General features: G+C 29.5%; 1 protein-coding gene across 1 annotated transcript in view; it reads left to right on the top strand.

The window, feature by feature from the left end:
• The first annotated feature begins 5,050 nt into the window (after positions 1-5,050).
• The window catches only part of LOC116772262 (adenylate cyclase type 2), a 95,439-nt gene continuing 82,938 nt past the window's right edge, over positions 5,051-17,551 (top strand). The window contains exon 1 of the mRNA XM_032664368.2: positions 5,051-5,353. Within this exon, the coding sequence (XP_032520259.2) occupies positions 5,314-5,353 (40 nt within the window). The 5' untranslated portion in view covers positions 5,051-5,313. The remainder of the gene's footprint in view (positions 5,354-17,551) is intronic.

The raw sequence follows: 17,551 nt of genomic DNA, 5'->3' as shown, positions 1-17,551 counted from the left end.
TGCTCATTTGATTTTCGGTCCCATCTTGCATTACACGTACATTCGTCGCAATACCTTCACGTTATGTTGATTTACAGTGATATCGTTACTGTTATTGTTTTTTTTTAATTGTTTTTTTACTTGTTTTCATTGTTATTTTACTATTAATTACTAATTGCGGTATCTATAGCATTATTTCATTGAATGTATGGTTATAAGACGTTTATCCGTCTGTACTCACCCACATTCTTATTTTATTACTCTTAAAATGTTTTAAGTAATATTATATCTAAATTGGATTTTCTAAGTAAAAAACATACAGTCCAATGAATGGTTCATAACGTTTCATATCCTTGTAGTATTGTTGAGACTTGTTTAACTTACACAGTTTCCAGCTCGTGCACATGCATGTTAGAGGTTTAAAGTTTTAGATGGATTAATGTTTGTACGTCAATAACAACGCATTACTATTATTATGCGGATTAGCTAACTAGATGCAGCTTCCAAAATGTACTTCGACAAATGTTTGATGAATACTGAAGTTAATTTGTTAAGTAGTTGTTAAACAAAATGTATTACTTGTTAACGTTGGGGTATATATCAATCACATTATATACTGTTGATTGTCTTACTAACCGGCAGCAACTGTAAGGCATAGTTCACTGATTTGCTGAATATTATAATTTATTGTTGAATATTGAACAGTGTTTATACGAGTACGTAACACACGTTAACATATTACGTAAATAATGTGCTTGGGCTATTCATTGATGGAATTCTAATTTAACCCCTTTTAGAATTCGTTTCAAAATTATTTAACAGCAAAGCCTCTAATTATAAATGTATTTATAATTATATATCGTTGACTTGAAATATCGCTGAATAATATTTTTCTAAACGAATAAAATCAAGAGTACTTAAACGTACCGCCATTTTAAGTTATTCCATATTCATTGGTTATCAAAGTTCAACTAACAATTACATCGAACAAAGAATTATTATCATGCAGCTTAAGTTTCAGTAGTAACTTTTTGCCTCAACTTTAAATACAAGGACAGAAAAACTAAAATTTGGATATTGTTTTGAAAATACTGTATGTAATATTATGTGGCATATATTGTCTTCACCGCCAATTATTTTATCATTGATTGTTTTATAATGTATTTATTATTGAGTTTTATCTTTTATTAAAAACTTTCATCAAATTCATTTTCAAATATATTCTAGATACTGTGATTTGTATGCAGACTATCAGGATTCGACTTCAACTTCTGAGTACTGGAACGCCACCAGTTTTTTATGATATTTATATTTGCATTAAAAATATTTTAATAGATTAGCTCTATGCGTACATTATTAATTAAATTATTAAGCAGGTGATTACATTTCAGCTTCACTTTAAACTGTCCAAAGTAGAATATTGCTGAATATTTTGAGCATTCACCAGGAATTTAATCTTTTTAATCTCTTCAATGTCACAGTAATCCCACCTTTTTTGGCTTATTGCCCAAGCTCAGTATCTCTCATAAATACTTTATACTATATATAATTTATATTATTTTTATGGATTCACACTGAAATAATACACTGGGTTTCATTGATAGTAATGGAAATTAGGTAACCAGTATTTAAACGTTTTGTAGGAAAGACTTTAATTGTGAATAGTCCTTTACGTCGAAATGGTTAATATTAAAATATAAATTTGTTTAGTTACTCACCTTATATTTCATTTAACTTTGGTAAGTTACAGTCAAATGAAAATCCGCAGTAGACTTTGAAGTTCAACCATGTAATAAATTAACCCTTTGAACTTTGAAACGCTATTTTTCTCTCACGGTTATACTATGAGAGAGATTTTGCTAACTTTTCTCTCATCCTATTATAACGATATACTTAAAACCCTGGTTATTAATATTTATTCAGTTAAAATTCATTGATGTTTGGATATAAATCTTATACTTGGTTGTACCTTGTTTAGCTTGTACTTAAAAATTAAGTATGTTCTTTACATTTATGGAATTTATATTGCATAGTTGGTTCCATATAAATTTTATAAATACGCCATAAAAAAGAGTCTTAAAAAGGAAAAATATCTTAAGTATCTTAACGACATGTCATCTTTTATAAAAAGATCGTTTTATCGTTTCAACAACCAATTCCTACATAATAAATTTTGTGCCACGAACATAATAAAAATTGTAATTCTAAATGAACACGGAAATCTTTTTTGTCAAGTCGGATTTTTATTTTGAGAATTTTGTTATTACGTACGCAGAGTTCAAATCTTTTAAATGTGAACGAATAAAGAAGCTGAACAGAAAACTGAAAAAAGATTCCTTCATAATTTTTTTGTCGCCGCTATTGACAAACTTTATCTTTTCACGTAACGATATTTATATTATTTGGGTAATAACACACCTGCCATACGAAATAACATCCATTGATATGACGTGACCGAAAAACATTTTGCCCACAAAAAGATAATATGTTTTTCCTTTTCCGCCTTGTTGTGAAATTATGTTAGAATTTGCTTTTATTGACAATTTAGAGTGAACTTTTATTATAATATAATCGTTCCTATTAGTTCTGGATTATCTTATTTTCTTTATACTGTTTTTAATATCCGGTTATGTGTAGTTGTCAATGGACTGCCAAATAAATAATTAATTATATACAATTTTGGAAAATAATATTAAAAAATATAATTCTCATTATTTTAATATTTTGTACGTATGTATATAAACTTCAAGACTTCTATTTGCTATTTGAACATCTGTGAATGCGGATATACTAATTAAAATCAATGACAACTGAAGATGCCAAATAGCAACGAGTTCAACAGAAACGGTTTAATCAAACACAACTCTAATGGCTCATATTAAAACTAAGCCTTAATTGGGTCGATTGTTAAAGTAAGTTCAGCAAGGACCATTCATTGTTTTAACCTTGACTTGTATTCAAGGTCAATTAATATAGTTCAACTTTAAGGATTCCTTTAATTCATACTCACACTATTAGCGTGACGGTTTGAACACAAATAGGGGTAAGACTAGCTTAGCTTACAATACGCGTTTGAAATTACTAAAGAATACATACTCGTAATAAATGATTTTAATAATCGCAGGTTACAATCGCTCCAGGCATTCAGAACTAAAGAAAACATTTTACAAGCCGAAACTGAACCAAATTAAATACCCTTACTTAACACCATAAACAACAACATAACGTGAAGACATTTTTGAAAAACTAGTTATTGAGTTTTACCTCTTAGTAATTATAATCTGTGTATTTTTTGTTGTGCTTTTTATTTGTTAAGAAATTAAAAACTTTTACCAAATTAATTTTGAAATATTTTCTAGATACTGTGATTTTTATGCAAACGATTACCCTTTTTAAACTCTTCTAGATCAGCTAGCTAGTGAATATAGATACAATTAGTGAGAAACACGTGGTGTGCTAAAATATTCGGCCTGTTCGATAGACTGTTAGTAATAACATATTCGACCTGTTCGATAGACTGTTAGTAATAACATATTCGGCCTGTTCGATAGACTGTTAGTAATAACATATTCGGCCTGTTCGATAGACTGTTAGTAATAACATATTCGGCCTGTTCGATAGACTGTTAGTAATAACATATTCGGCCTGTTCGATAGACTGTTAGTAATAACATATTCGACCTGTTCGATAGACTGTTAGTAATAACATATTCGGCCTGTTCGATAGACTGTTAGTAATAACATATTCGGCCTGTTCGATAGACTGTTAGTAATAACACTTAATTTTGAATTTCTCGCAGTTGTCTTGGCTTTGGCCTCAATGAACCGATTAGAGTCAAGATGCGCGAATGTTTCAATATGTAATAATTGAAGGTGGTCGGTGTTGTCCAAGGGTACATTCTGAAAAATTGAGGTCAAATTAAAAGAATTCCTAAATTAGTGAATATTGGCATCGTCCCATCCGGAGTTAATAAGCTCTACCGTGACCTCTCTTTCCAACTATTTTTGAACTCGGCTGACCCTGAACCTGGATTGATAGTACTCACAACTCCGCTGTCATCTGCTTAACCAAAAAGAAACGGTAATAGCAGAACGTTAAAATGTAGCAAAAATAGAGTTACGGGGAGGACAGACCCATGAGTGTCCTCTAGACTGAACACCATTTATTCCAACGAGTAGGTTTTAAAAACACGTAGTGAATGATCCTACACAAAGTCAGAAATCCAGGTAATCAGACAAGGGAAAATGCCATACTTAAAAAGCTTACTAATAAAACTATCGGGCTGACCCAGTCAAAAGCTTTTAAGAGGTCAAATGAAAAAGAGAGAGCTTAACAATATTCCCTATATCTCTTTCCCAAATATAAATAATAGCAGTCGATAACCGTGTTCCTACTTCGACTCTCGCTTCAATTTGCATATTTTAACACATGTCTTTAATGTCTTGTAGACTTCTGTCTCGTATCTCTTTGTTTATGTATTTCGTTTCATTAATTCAAAGTTTTGGCTCTATTTTGCTTACAAATTACCTTATCGTTGTTGCAACTCTATCTTGAAACTCTTCCCAAGCACATTCTGGATATAATCCTACTCTCGTTTACTAGCCAGGAGTTGAAAATTATTTTCAATATTAATATTAGAGTTATATAATAAAATAATACCAATGTCAATACATTAGAAACATAATACGATGATGCTTGCGCATATGTATGTATGTATTATACTCCATCGGAATTGTTCATTCATTAAAGCGACTAATTTTCTTGGCAGTGACAATGAAATCTTGTTGAGGGGTCGTATAAAAATACTTGTTATATATACGAGTATATGTACGTATGTAATGAGATATGCGAAGTATAGAGAAGAAATACAAACTGTTACTAATAATATTCATCTAATAGTCACAATAAAACCGTATACAATTAGTCATTTGACAGTTGTATTTTGACGTCTACCTCAAAATTCCATGGCTTAATAATAGGAGCCATTTAGCTAACAGACAATTCATATTTAATACACAAATCCATATATTAAATGATATTTTTTTTATCAACTAAGAAAATAAAAATAGAGCAGTTAGTGAGCATCTTCCGCGTTATTGAGACGTGTCTGGGGAAGAGCAAAGATAGAATTTAAGAGAATTGGCGCGAAATTTACTGAATTCAAAGTTGTTCTGTCGGTTTTATATGAAGTTTTATTAAATATTAATTAATTTTAGGAATCATTGCAGAGTGTGATAGGGTCAATCTGGGGCCAATTTATAACCTGTGTCACTGAAATTTATGCGATTGTTTCAGGTCTTTTAATAGTGTGGTGTTTGTTATTAATAAGTTATAATGTGTGACATCGAACACAACGGAGAGAAAGATGTGCCAGGTATGGATGTTGTTATTTGTGAAGATAGGAACTAATTCCTAACTGATGATTAAGTTTCCTTCTAGGAATTACATTATTAATGATTGAGGTAAAAATGTAATTTCCCAAATATGGCAAGTTCAATTTTTGCTTTTCAATATATTTGAGCTGGTGATTTTTAATTCTAAGTACATATATGAGATCCCACTGGGCCCCTAGTGATGTTGAATAAAACATTCTATCTAGTATCAACGAAGACACACAGGAAATAAATACACTAAGTTCTGATTTTAATTACAAATTTCTTCTGTAACTTCTTCCTTTACTGTTAACTTTAATACCAAAATTTCATGCATGTTATAGTTATATATAACTAATAATAGGTACTATCATCGATTTGGGTATTTGATATCAGTTGTGTTCACATTTACAAATCAAAATTTTGGACAACTGTTGCGTAGAAACTCTGTATAAAATCCCTTGTGCGTGTTAGGTACCCTATTTTAATTCGTATACGTTGATTAAAATAGTAGACATATTTTCTTCCTCTTTATAACAATAATATTTATGCATATATTCACGTTTAGTCATTCGTGTTTATTGAATTAAACGTATCGCAGTTTATTTTACTAACATCCGCGACTGATCTTTATTCGGTAAATGAGGCGTCTTTTAAACATATCAGTTTTTGTCTGAACTAAATTATTGTTCGGACACTTTTGGGACTCATGCCAAAGTACAGATACTCAATATTCAACTGATATATCTGGGAGCCTGTCCGCGATCTGCTTATTAAATATTTCCATTAATGTCAAAAGAAACAGGGAATGTTGCTTTTATAAATATCAATCCAACTTATCCTAAATAAGTTTCTTGCACATTGTAAAGTGATTATTTTTGTATAGTTTTATATTGGTGTATCCCAAATTAAGTATGAGTGCTTTTATTTAGTCTTTAAGTAAGTTAAAAATTATACACTTTTTATAACACAAGGTCTACAATATTTCATGGATCCTATTATAATATTATATTATACATTATAATATTATGGTTTTGGTACGTAGCCTTTGTATTATATGAATCTAAAAGTGTCATCATCCAAAAACTTCCTCTCACACATCGACATGTAAACGCGGCTAATTTGTAATATCTTGGCATTTCAATATAAAAATTTTGTATGTATCAAATGTGTATATATTATTTTCTCGCCTTTCTATAGATGCACAAATATATATTAATTAACATCAAGGTAATAAAATAATATTTAGATACTTCAAAAGTCTTATTGCCATATCTCAGTGCAAGAAAATAAATTTAAAAACAGATTTAATATTAAATTTCTATAACATTATATATAGTGTAAAGATTCTACATTGATGTAGAGAAAATGATAATTTAGAATAAAAAAGCATTTTGTTATTTCACCCATCAGAGTTAATATTAAAAGTAATATTTCGATCAGCATTTCGCGAGACGTCTTGAATATTTTTTATAGGACAGCCCACTACATAAGAGCCTCATTAATATGTCAAGAAAAGATTCTTTAATTCGTTGTATATATTATTGAACAAATTTGCAGTGATATTTATATGTTCTACAAGATCTGAATGTTACACAAATAACATCTAATGACTGTGACATCTGCTCTCTTGTGGGGTGACACTGTTCTGGTGAGCGTAATTGCCGCTACGTATTGCATCTCATTTGGTCTTTTGCTATAAATACTATCCAAGTGGAGCTATTATTATATCTAAATGTTCCAGGGTAAAATCTCAAACAAATTATCTCTTAAGAATGAACGAAGACTTTTTTAAGAAAATTATCCTACTTCGTTGTTGTGGAATTTATCCATTCAATTGAACCATTTTACAATTCAACAATTCAATAATCGATGCAACCCAAGGAGGGATGCATCGATTATTGAATTGCTGGTATAGAAAGAAGTTTCTTTTACGAATTATGAAGACAATTTTGTTAACTATATTATATTCATGTCTATTATATCATTATTTTGTTAACATTATTTGTAAAGAAAATTTAAATTTATTTTGACCTTTTTTATATCAAATCCAGGTATGTTTTGGACGTAATACTAAAAATTTTTGAAATAAAAATACTATTTTTCGAATTTAGTAGTAGTTTATAATTAATTTTAACAACATACTCCCGATGTGAATGGTCATGTCTCGTCTGCCCGTGATCACGTCTGCTGCAAAGTAACCGAAACGAATTCTCACGAAAATCTTAGATCTCATAAAAAAAAATAATAGTTGTTTTGTGTATACTATGATACAAGCAAGTCGTGATATATAATCTTTCTTCTATTATTAAAGCTACAATTATTATCTAATAGTAATATAAATATTAGTAAAAGATTTTATGAACTTTGACCTCCCCCCCCACCTTAACTTGTTTGCGTCAAGTGCATATTTGCCAAATATATTATAAACACTATAAAGTCATATTCTCCTGTAATTTAGTTAATAATTAATGTGGCGGGTAATACGATTTATACATGGATTAAATTGCTGAGGTAATTAGATGGTAATTTGCTTTGAATTTAAGGAGTAATTTCTGTATTATGGAACGCAAATTAACTATTTCGGTAACTCTGGCACAAAGTTTTAAAAATTAAATCATGTACGAGCAGCTCTTAAAATATTTTCAAAGCATACATAAAAGTTAGAAGAATAAATATGATACATACTTAATGTTATATATAAAATAAAGACATATTTAGTTTGTGAATTCGAATAAGAACATTTTGTTCATGTTAAGATCAACTCTGCACAGATCGTAACCATCTCCCGTACGACAATTTCCTTGTTAGTGCTCTGTGAAATTGTTTTATGACCCGACATCGGTCTTTGAATGTCGGAGCAATTGCTCAGTAATTGGGGTTTTGTACTGTTACTATAGCGGGTTCGATGTTGTGGCTTCATATACCGTGCAAGTTACAGCGGACTATATTTTATGTGTTTCTGTGGTAATGCAATATATATTTGTGGTATAATACAGTAGGTTTTGTAAATCTCTTGCCGTAAAATAAATAATAATCTGTTTTATAAACTATTTTATTCATGATGGTTTTACTGTAAGTCAGTAAAAGATTTATCGCTACTACACTCAAGAGTATTAAGGTTTTTAATTTATGTAATGTGGCTTTATTTAACCTACCAAATTTGAAAAATGTTCTCTTTACATTATCTTACATCCATTAGCTATTAAAAAAATACCCAAATTCCTGTCTAACGTTTAAATATGAACAATATTCTTTTATTACTTATACTCGTAAATGTTTAAATTTAAAATAGTAACATTTATTAATAACTCTTAACAAATAGTATCTCTTTTCATTTCCGCTTAAATGTTGATACTTTCTAAATCGAGAATTCTGTATAGCTACTTAAATACAAATCGTGTAATATACGGCACAACAATTTTAATAGAAGCTGCAATGAAGCAAGTCACATATTTTGATCATGTGGATATGTTACAGTTCCGGAAGTTTCAAAACGTGTAACGTTTCCAAGCTTACATGACAGAAGCAACAGCTGTCTGATAATGTTAATGAAATACAATAATGTGTCACCCCATATGTGTGCCAGTTTACCGTTTTTCTGTATAATGTCTTTATAAATTTACAAACATTTTAAGATGGATGCAACGGTTCACTACTTCAGGTTTCAGGATTCCATTTACGGTATACGGAGATATCAGATATTGATCCAATACTCATTCTTTCAATGCGATTTTTTCACATATACTTTCCTGATGTAATCAGATTTAGATCATTATAATTTTTCAGCGATTAAAATTAAAAAAACTAAACGTAAATAGCATATATTTACCTGCTCTGCTAAGGAACAAACATTAGACCGGTTGTAAATCAGCACAATGATTCAGAAGACAGCACATCATTTTAATGTGAGAATCAGATATACAATAACATTAAACTTGTCCATTAACAATTCTCATTTGAATTCTTTGTCAGTGACACCAAAATTCTGAAAATTGGTCGGAAAAGGTAGGTATTATGTACATGTATAATATAATGAATGCGTTCCAACACGCTTCACTTATCCAGCCATCACGTGGCTCTAAACTCGGTACCGATAGTAATTACTGTAAGTTTTTAATGAACCAAACTATTATTAACGATAGTCGTGGTTCCGTAACATGTTCATTTTAACGAGTTCGCATACATCCGGATGCGGTGTGGTTTATGAAACATTAATGCTGTGATTTCATAAACACGAATAACTCTTATATCATTTCTAATAAAAGCCGTGTGAAGTGTCTGGCGTGAATTGAAAATATTATTTACTACCTATAGCTGTAGTCCTCGTTTCATATTATTAAACAAATAAGCTGTGGCATCAAAAGAATATAATATATATTTTTTGTTTTAGCGACATCTAAGGTCTATATTAAATGTGAATCAAAGAGGGAATAATGTGATTGGCCAATTGCGGACTTTCTGAAATTCTTTGCGTCTCTTTGCTTTTATAAATTTAATGCAAATTTTTCGAGGAGAGCTTTTAAAATTACTGTAATTTACGCTTTGAAAGAATTAAAAATACTTTTGGCAATTTTGGCAAGGTTTTGGAAGACTTTACCTTGGAGGTTTATGGTCAAATTATATGTAAGAATTTTTAAGGGTCAGTCTGTAATAGTTTCAGTCTCTTGACACAAACGCCAGAGGACAGAAGGTAGTCGTAATAACTGAACAGTTTAAATTTACATTTATGTTTCAGTTCATTATTTTTTTAATCATTTAGGGGTTATTATTTAAAAAGCTTTTTAATTCAGCCACTAATTCTGTCCGTATGAATATGTATTTATAAAAAACACATAAATCCCAGTACCTAGGAAATACTGTTGATATTTATTGCTGATATCCCGAGGGTATCATTTTAATATAGATTGAAGTCAGCTCTCATTTATCTATCAGCCATCACTGACACTATATATTAGAGGGCTACTCGTAACTTTCGCAACTTACGACTATATTTAATGACAGTTTATTAGCATTATTCAGTAAGAAATATTTGGATTACTAAGTAACTAGTCACTGCTGTCACTTATACAAAGGCTTTGAAAGGATTACAATCAATCAATATAATCCAGAAAGTAAACTGAACTAATTAATTTTACTTCGCCGAAACCATTTAATTTAAAGTTATCCCTTACAACAACTCCAACAATAATACCAATAAAGACCCCTGTTCGGTTATTAAAAAGTTAAATGATTTTTAAAAAGATACGATATTTATTTTGTCAAAATATAAAAAGATCTTCACGAATGACTAGTGAGAACGTATCCGAAGTCTACTGACTGGTGATTGTTATTAGTGGTAAGGATAAAATGATGATGAAATTTAATTTGAAAATTTGCTTTGAGTTATTTTGATTGGCAGTTGGAAGCGATTTTATCCCGATCAAGAGCGATCCAATTTTAGTAATGGATTAAATCTCTCAACAAGTACTTCTCACAACACAATAATTAAAAGCTGCCAAGCAAACCTTTCACGGTGTGGTCCTTACACGTTATAGTATGCGGATAAATGATAAGTGGGGTCATGACATAGGCACACGTACACGAAGAAATAATCTCATATTGATAAATAAGAAGAATAACAATATATTCCGCGTTTATTTTGTATGCCCATTAATTGTTGTTTCTAAGATAACATATTGAAAAAAAATCTCCTTTATCAAACAAATGTTTAATAGCAGGTGTCGTTCAATATAAAAAAAACACGTAAATATGCGATGTTGGAATGTAGCTATGTCCAACACATCTTTAAAGATCCATTATAAATAATCTGATAAATGGCGATTATGAGTCCTGAGTAAAAAATCATAGTTATCTCTCAATACGATCAGTCCTATTAAATTAATTATGAACGTAGCTTGAGATTCTCTTGTTTGAAATGCTTGAAATGATTAGAAAGTGGATTTAATTTATAAACTAATTTATAAATTGAACATCATTATTTGTTACACAATATATCAGATAAATATTGTATATTCTTCTACTAAAAACTATAGATGAATATTTCTAAATATAATATGATAGGATGATTTGGTTTCCATTAAAGAAATATGAATAAGATAAAATATTCTCTATCAATAATCTAATCATATTGGAAAATATTCAAAAACTTTTTGACTTATTTTACAAAATGCAACTGTAATATTATACTGTTTTCTATTTCTGATTTTCTCTTTCAAATAACTATGACATATGAGTAATCCTCTTACACGTCGAATTAAGTCTCGATTTTAGTTTACTTCATGAAAACTTATTTGGTCCTGTATTCGGAATAATATTATTTTTCACTCCAAAATATTGGGAGACAGATAATTCCATATATGTTATATAATGTTTCATTCGTGCTATTTTAAACGTATGGATATTAAGAAATATTCCAATAAATAACTAATTAAAGTCAATGATGACAAATGAAAATCCGAGTTACAACCGTCTTAATAAAAACTTCAAGATAGAATATTTGAATTAGAATTCTAAGGCCACGTGTTAGAGAACAAAGTGGTGTCATAGATAATCTGGACTATTGCCAAACAAATTAATATAGCACATAAACCAGTTTCACCTTGACTTGCATTTGATTGTCTAACAAAGGTACGTGTAGGTACTTTATTGTTACGTATTTGAATAAGGTAATGTGAAAGAAGCAAATGTGGATAATCCTTCTAAAAGATTTCTTTATGTTAGTTCTAAAATCAAATTGCGTACAAACCTTACACTGAAAACTGAATCAGACAAGTTGTCAATAGATATAACCATGTCGGTGAAACGAGTATTGCTCGATGGGTTATTGATGTAAACACTGGAAATACTGCTTTGTAGATAGAGTAGATAGTCGAAACGTATATTTAATTTTAAAATCAATTATAATTGGTAACACTTTTATAATTCAATGTAAATAAATAGTCATTAAAGTGAAGGAATGTTTTTAACTCATAATAAATATAGAATATGTACTGCATCGTAGGTAAAATATAATACAAAATTGAACTGAGTAAGCTATTGTATTAGATATAGGAAAGGAGTGAAATGCTTTTAAAGATTTAACTTTGAATGAGTTCATTTATGTGTCTCTTTGCCGGTGGTGGCTTTGGGTATGTAGTAAAAGTAAATTATACTTTATTATCCAGAAAACTATTTAAAAGAATACGTTATTACATAAATACATATATAACATTCAATTCTAAATAAGATGCATCTGTAATCATTATATCAAACTTCACTTGGAGCTTCGTCAAAAAAGGGGCTTATTTAATTTTTTAATTTGAATCGCGTACCACAAACTAGGTGTTGTGTTATTTGTCTAACCCTAGAGGTGAACGTATTGGCACAAACCTAAAGGTTTTTGGACTTTTACTAAACAATATAGGGAGCAAATTGGAGCAATTCAATTATATCGGTGAGGTCCTGTTTCTAAGTCGTCTGTGCAAAGAACCCTTTTATCAATACTTTTAAGTGGATAAAATTTAACACCTTTTTTAATGCAATGACTGTAATGGTTTTGTTTTTGGGATATTATTTTTTTAAAACAATTTAAAACGTTAAAACTCTATCGAATTTTTAACTCTTTGAATATAATAAGAATTATTTAATTATTTTGATTAAGAAAATATCATTACAAACGACAGCAGGTTACTGTAAATCTTAAATTTGAATTCATGGCTAGTTTTAGCCGATTAGAATGACAAAATAAGGTAAACCGATTTTTTTTGATAAATATTTTTTTATTTGAAAATACCATTACATTGTACATAAATATATGCCCCTGTTCTATAATTGTGATGTGTTTGGTTAAAAATGGATCATTACTTTAATTTAGGTCACTATCCACATTTGTTTTAAAAATAAAATGATTTTATTCGAAATCAAAAACCTAGATAAGTCAAAATATATATTTACTATGATATCTATCTATATAAATAAAAATGAATGTTGCTAAGCGCATACCTTGAAACTGGCTTGTCCAATCGGGTTAATTGATTTTTTGTAAGTTTCTTAGGGCTTGCGGAAGGTTTTAATGCCAAAGAAAGAAAAAAAAAAAATCTTAAAAAATAGAAACACAAATTGCTTAGACAATAGTCTTGTCAAATAAAAAGTAGCTGTCAAACAGTTGACGTAAATTATTATCAATCTAAACAAGAACAAAAAACGCGTTTTTTTGGAATTTACATTAAAGTTGATTAGACTGTTTAAATATAACTTTAGCATGTTAAAAATGATTATCAACTATATTTTAATAATATTGTAATATGTATAAACTATTGTAAGTATATTAACCTTTGATAGAACGAAGTCTGTCCGGGCAGCTATTACTGAATTTTAATGATATACTTAAATCAAAAAATATTTTGTTATTTAAGATTGGATAAAAGTAATGTAAAAAAGCACGAAGGAATTACGTAAACCCGTAAAATTTTAAATAATTCGAACGGCTTATAGTTTAATACCTTACATACCCGGGAGTAAGGCTTAAGGGAAGATTAATAAGCGACTAACGCGGGTGCTGCGCTTTTAAAGCAAATTATTGATGTGTCTGAAAATTATACTAATTCTAATAAGTATTTGCAATTTACTAGGTTTCCCTTTCTACGTATATTGCATTGTATTATTGCATCTCATTGAGTGTTGAGCTTCTGATGTAAAAAAAAATTCGATAGTTCTTATAAAAAAATAAAAACTTTCTCGATATTTATGGCCAAGACCTCCACTTATTATTGTATCATTATTAATCAGCCTGATACCACTGCAATGATAAAATTTCCCTATGTGGCCAAGTTTGAAACGTATTTTGAAATAAATGTTAGTATCCATACAATCGACAAAAGTCTAATATATATGTAAATTTATAATTAATAAAGGGGTTCAAATGGTTAGCACAATTAAAATTCCTTATTTTATACTTTGCCTTAATGCAATAATATCCTAACACGCGATTGTAAAGGCCTGTATAAAACATTTTTTCTTTCTTTTGAGTGCTTTCAAGTGAATTTTAAATTAATTATCTTTAATTAAGAAATGTCAGAAAAAATAAGAACCACAGTTTGAATATTTCTTTACTTGTTTAATGATAGATTTTGGGCCAGTTGTCTAAAGTTGTTTGTAATTTTTGTCTACATATATTTTACTCCAATGAATTTGTTAGCGTATATGACAAGTGCTACGACGGCGTCATTTTTTCCGAATATCAACAGATTTTCTATTGGAATTCAATGCTGTTAAGGCTTTAATAGGTATTTTGTTAATTTAAAAACAGTATTTTATAAGTTATACTTTTGATAACTGGGTCTTTAACAATTGAACTATAATTTTAGATTAAATGCCATACTTTTAAATTAACGGATAATGCGATGGAAGTGACCGTGTGTTCATTAATGCAACAAAACTATTTTCATCAACCGACCACAGTTGCCAAAACGACGATCACACATGTGAGATCAAATGACGTGGCCATTTTGTATTCCAACTACATCCGGAGAAAAATTCAACAACAACCTCCGAAATGTGAAGAAATAATCTTGATTTATTTAAATGAAACTAATATTTTTCGGATAAACTAAGCGTGATTTATTTTTGTAAAAAAGTACATACTCCCCACGTTTTGGTTACTTTTCAGCAATCGTGATCACGGGCAGACGAGACGTGAGTGATCTGAGATCTCATTATAATCTTGATTTACTAATATGACTCTAGACGCTTCTATATTCGTGTTACACAATGTATATATAACATAAGCACCTAACACCTGTGTCAGCTATATAATTTACTTTTTAAACTGTCTATTTGATATTCACAGAATGTGAAATGGAAGGTATTAAATTTGTTTGAAATATTAGGAGAAAATATTTGTAACAGAATTGTATTTATACTTTAGTGTTATATTTTTCTTAGTCTATGTAAAAAAAAAAAACATTTTTTAGCTTCTCATTATTTTCCGAATTTACCGAAAAGTTATCTGTCATATTTTGACATACAATCAGAATGTTAATTTAAGTACATGGCAGTTAATTTGAAGGAAAGGATAGGAATATATGTTACGATTTAATACACGTTCAATGAGCAAAATTTTTTATAATATGAAGGTTAATATGCTCAAAACATTATTTCTTTTCGAGTTCAGTTATTTAAGAAATAGCTTTACTTTTGCCTTTTGTCGAAGAGTTTAATTCCAACTGTAGGTGATAAACAATATCAATTTGATACTTAGAAACAAATAAATATTTCTTATGCCAATAAATAAAACAAATAAACAAATATTGATAGACAAAGGTTGAACTGTTATCATTAAGAGGCTTGGTAATAGTCTCGTTTATAGTTGTTTTAACTTTTTATTAAATTACGACTGAGACATTTTCACTTCTTGGTTTTGTATTAATCAGTTTTTGCGTAATATATTTAAGTAGTATACATTAATTTTGTTATTATTAATATTGAATTTGGTTATAACCTTAACTGTGTTGTGCAAATTAGTCTAACTGGATATTGTTAATCGAAGGCAATTCAGTACAAAGAAACTAATTACATCAAGGCTCGGCTTTCTACTGGTAAAATATGTATGCTGTATATGAAGTAATGTTCCATATAAGTTACTTTGTTTCTCTGGATTACATAATTTGAATAAAAGTAAAAACTCATGACTTATAAATTCTATAAAATTGTCACTACTATAATCAAGATTTTATTATATATATTTAATTGTCACAGATAACTTGTTATTTCTTAATTTATTAAATCCAACGGTCAGACTTGTATACTTAGTCAAAGTTTGTGTACTCACACTACATAAAAAACGTTTTTAGTTTGTCACTAATTGTGATATTGATAAATGAAAAAATGTTAACGGCCCGTAAGTGGATCCGTGTGTAGCTCCTTGAAAGTGCGAACTTGGTGTAAGCATACTGAAATCGATTTACGATGCACTATCGCCTGTTCAATATCATCAATAAAGTTAGTATTACTTGTGCTATTGATGCTGAAGCGATCGATAGTTATCACGTGTTCATAAAAAGTGATATATAAATTTAATATTAACAAATATATATATATATACTAGCTGTTACCCGCGACTCCGTTTGCGTAAGAAAAGTAATAAGAAAATATGACAAAATTTTAAAGCCCCGCATGCGCCCTGCCTCCCACTCGCGCTTTATAATTTCGGGATGATCATTCGGGATCTTGAAAAAAGTATTCTAAGTTACTTTTTATTACATCACCGAACTGCCAATAAGTTCCGTTAAACGCGGTTCAGGCATTTTAGATATTAGCCGAAACAAACAAACACTCGTATTGTGTTTACATATATATAAAAAAATAGGGGTTGGTAATAAAAAAGCAAAAATTTTGGTTTGTATGTATTTTTTGTATTTTTTGATGCCACATTATAAAAAAAAACAAAAATTTCGCTCAAAAATAAAAAAAAAGTTTAAGGGTAAACAACCATTATCACTAAGGGGTATGAAAAATAGATGTTGGCCGATTCTTAGACCAATATGCTCACAAAATTTAATGAGAGTCGGTCAAGCCGTTTCGGAGGAGTACATGAACGAACATGGTGACACGAGCATTTTAGATAAATAATTCTACAAAATATTTTTCTCTAATGAGGACTAATTATCCACAACTTGTTTCCAAGACACTTATTATATCCTGTAGAGCCCAAAAATATCTGCAGTTTTAATAAATATGTTTTAATGATATGTTATAGCTGACTCATAAATAATATCGTGTTGATATATTTTTACTCGTTTAATTAAATTATTTAAATACAAAAACTATCTATCCTCTTATAATGTTTACATATTGTATAAGGTCGAGTTATCTCCTTGTTTGCAGTAGTTACGTAAACTATAGTGTTAATAATAATATTATCATGGGAACCGGCAGTAACCATGATAAACTTATACCAAAATTAAACCATTTTCAACCATTGTAGTACTGCTACTTCTACTGAACTGTAGCAGTTAAAAAATATTTTTTACATATATCAGGTTTACTGGAGAATAACTGTGCCTTTTGGCGTGTACACCATAAAAAATACATATTTGGGAACGTTAAAACCTGCTGCTGTTCCATTTATATTCAAGATGTTAAGGTTCTGAATATAGCGTATATATAATGTATATATAATGAAACAATCCTACCTACATTCTCCTCGTAACTACTGAAAT

This window comes from Danaus plexippus, chromosome 12 (assembly GCF_018135715.1).
Source record: "Danaus plexippus chromosome 12, MEX_DaPlex, whole genome shotgun sequence".
Lineage (NCBI taxonomy): Eukaryota > Metazoa > Arthropoda > Insecta > Lepidoptera > Nymphalidae > Danaus > Danaus plexippus.
The sequence above is the reverse complement of the archived record's forward strand: the minus strand, read 5'-3'. Positions and strand labels throughout refer to the sequence as shown.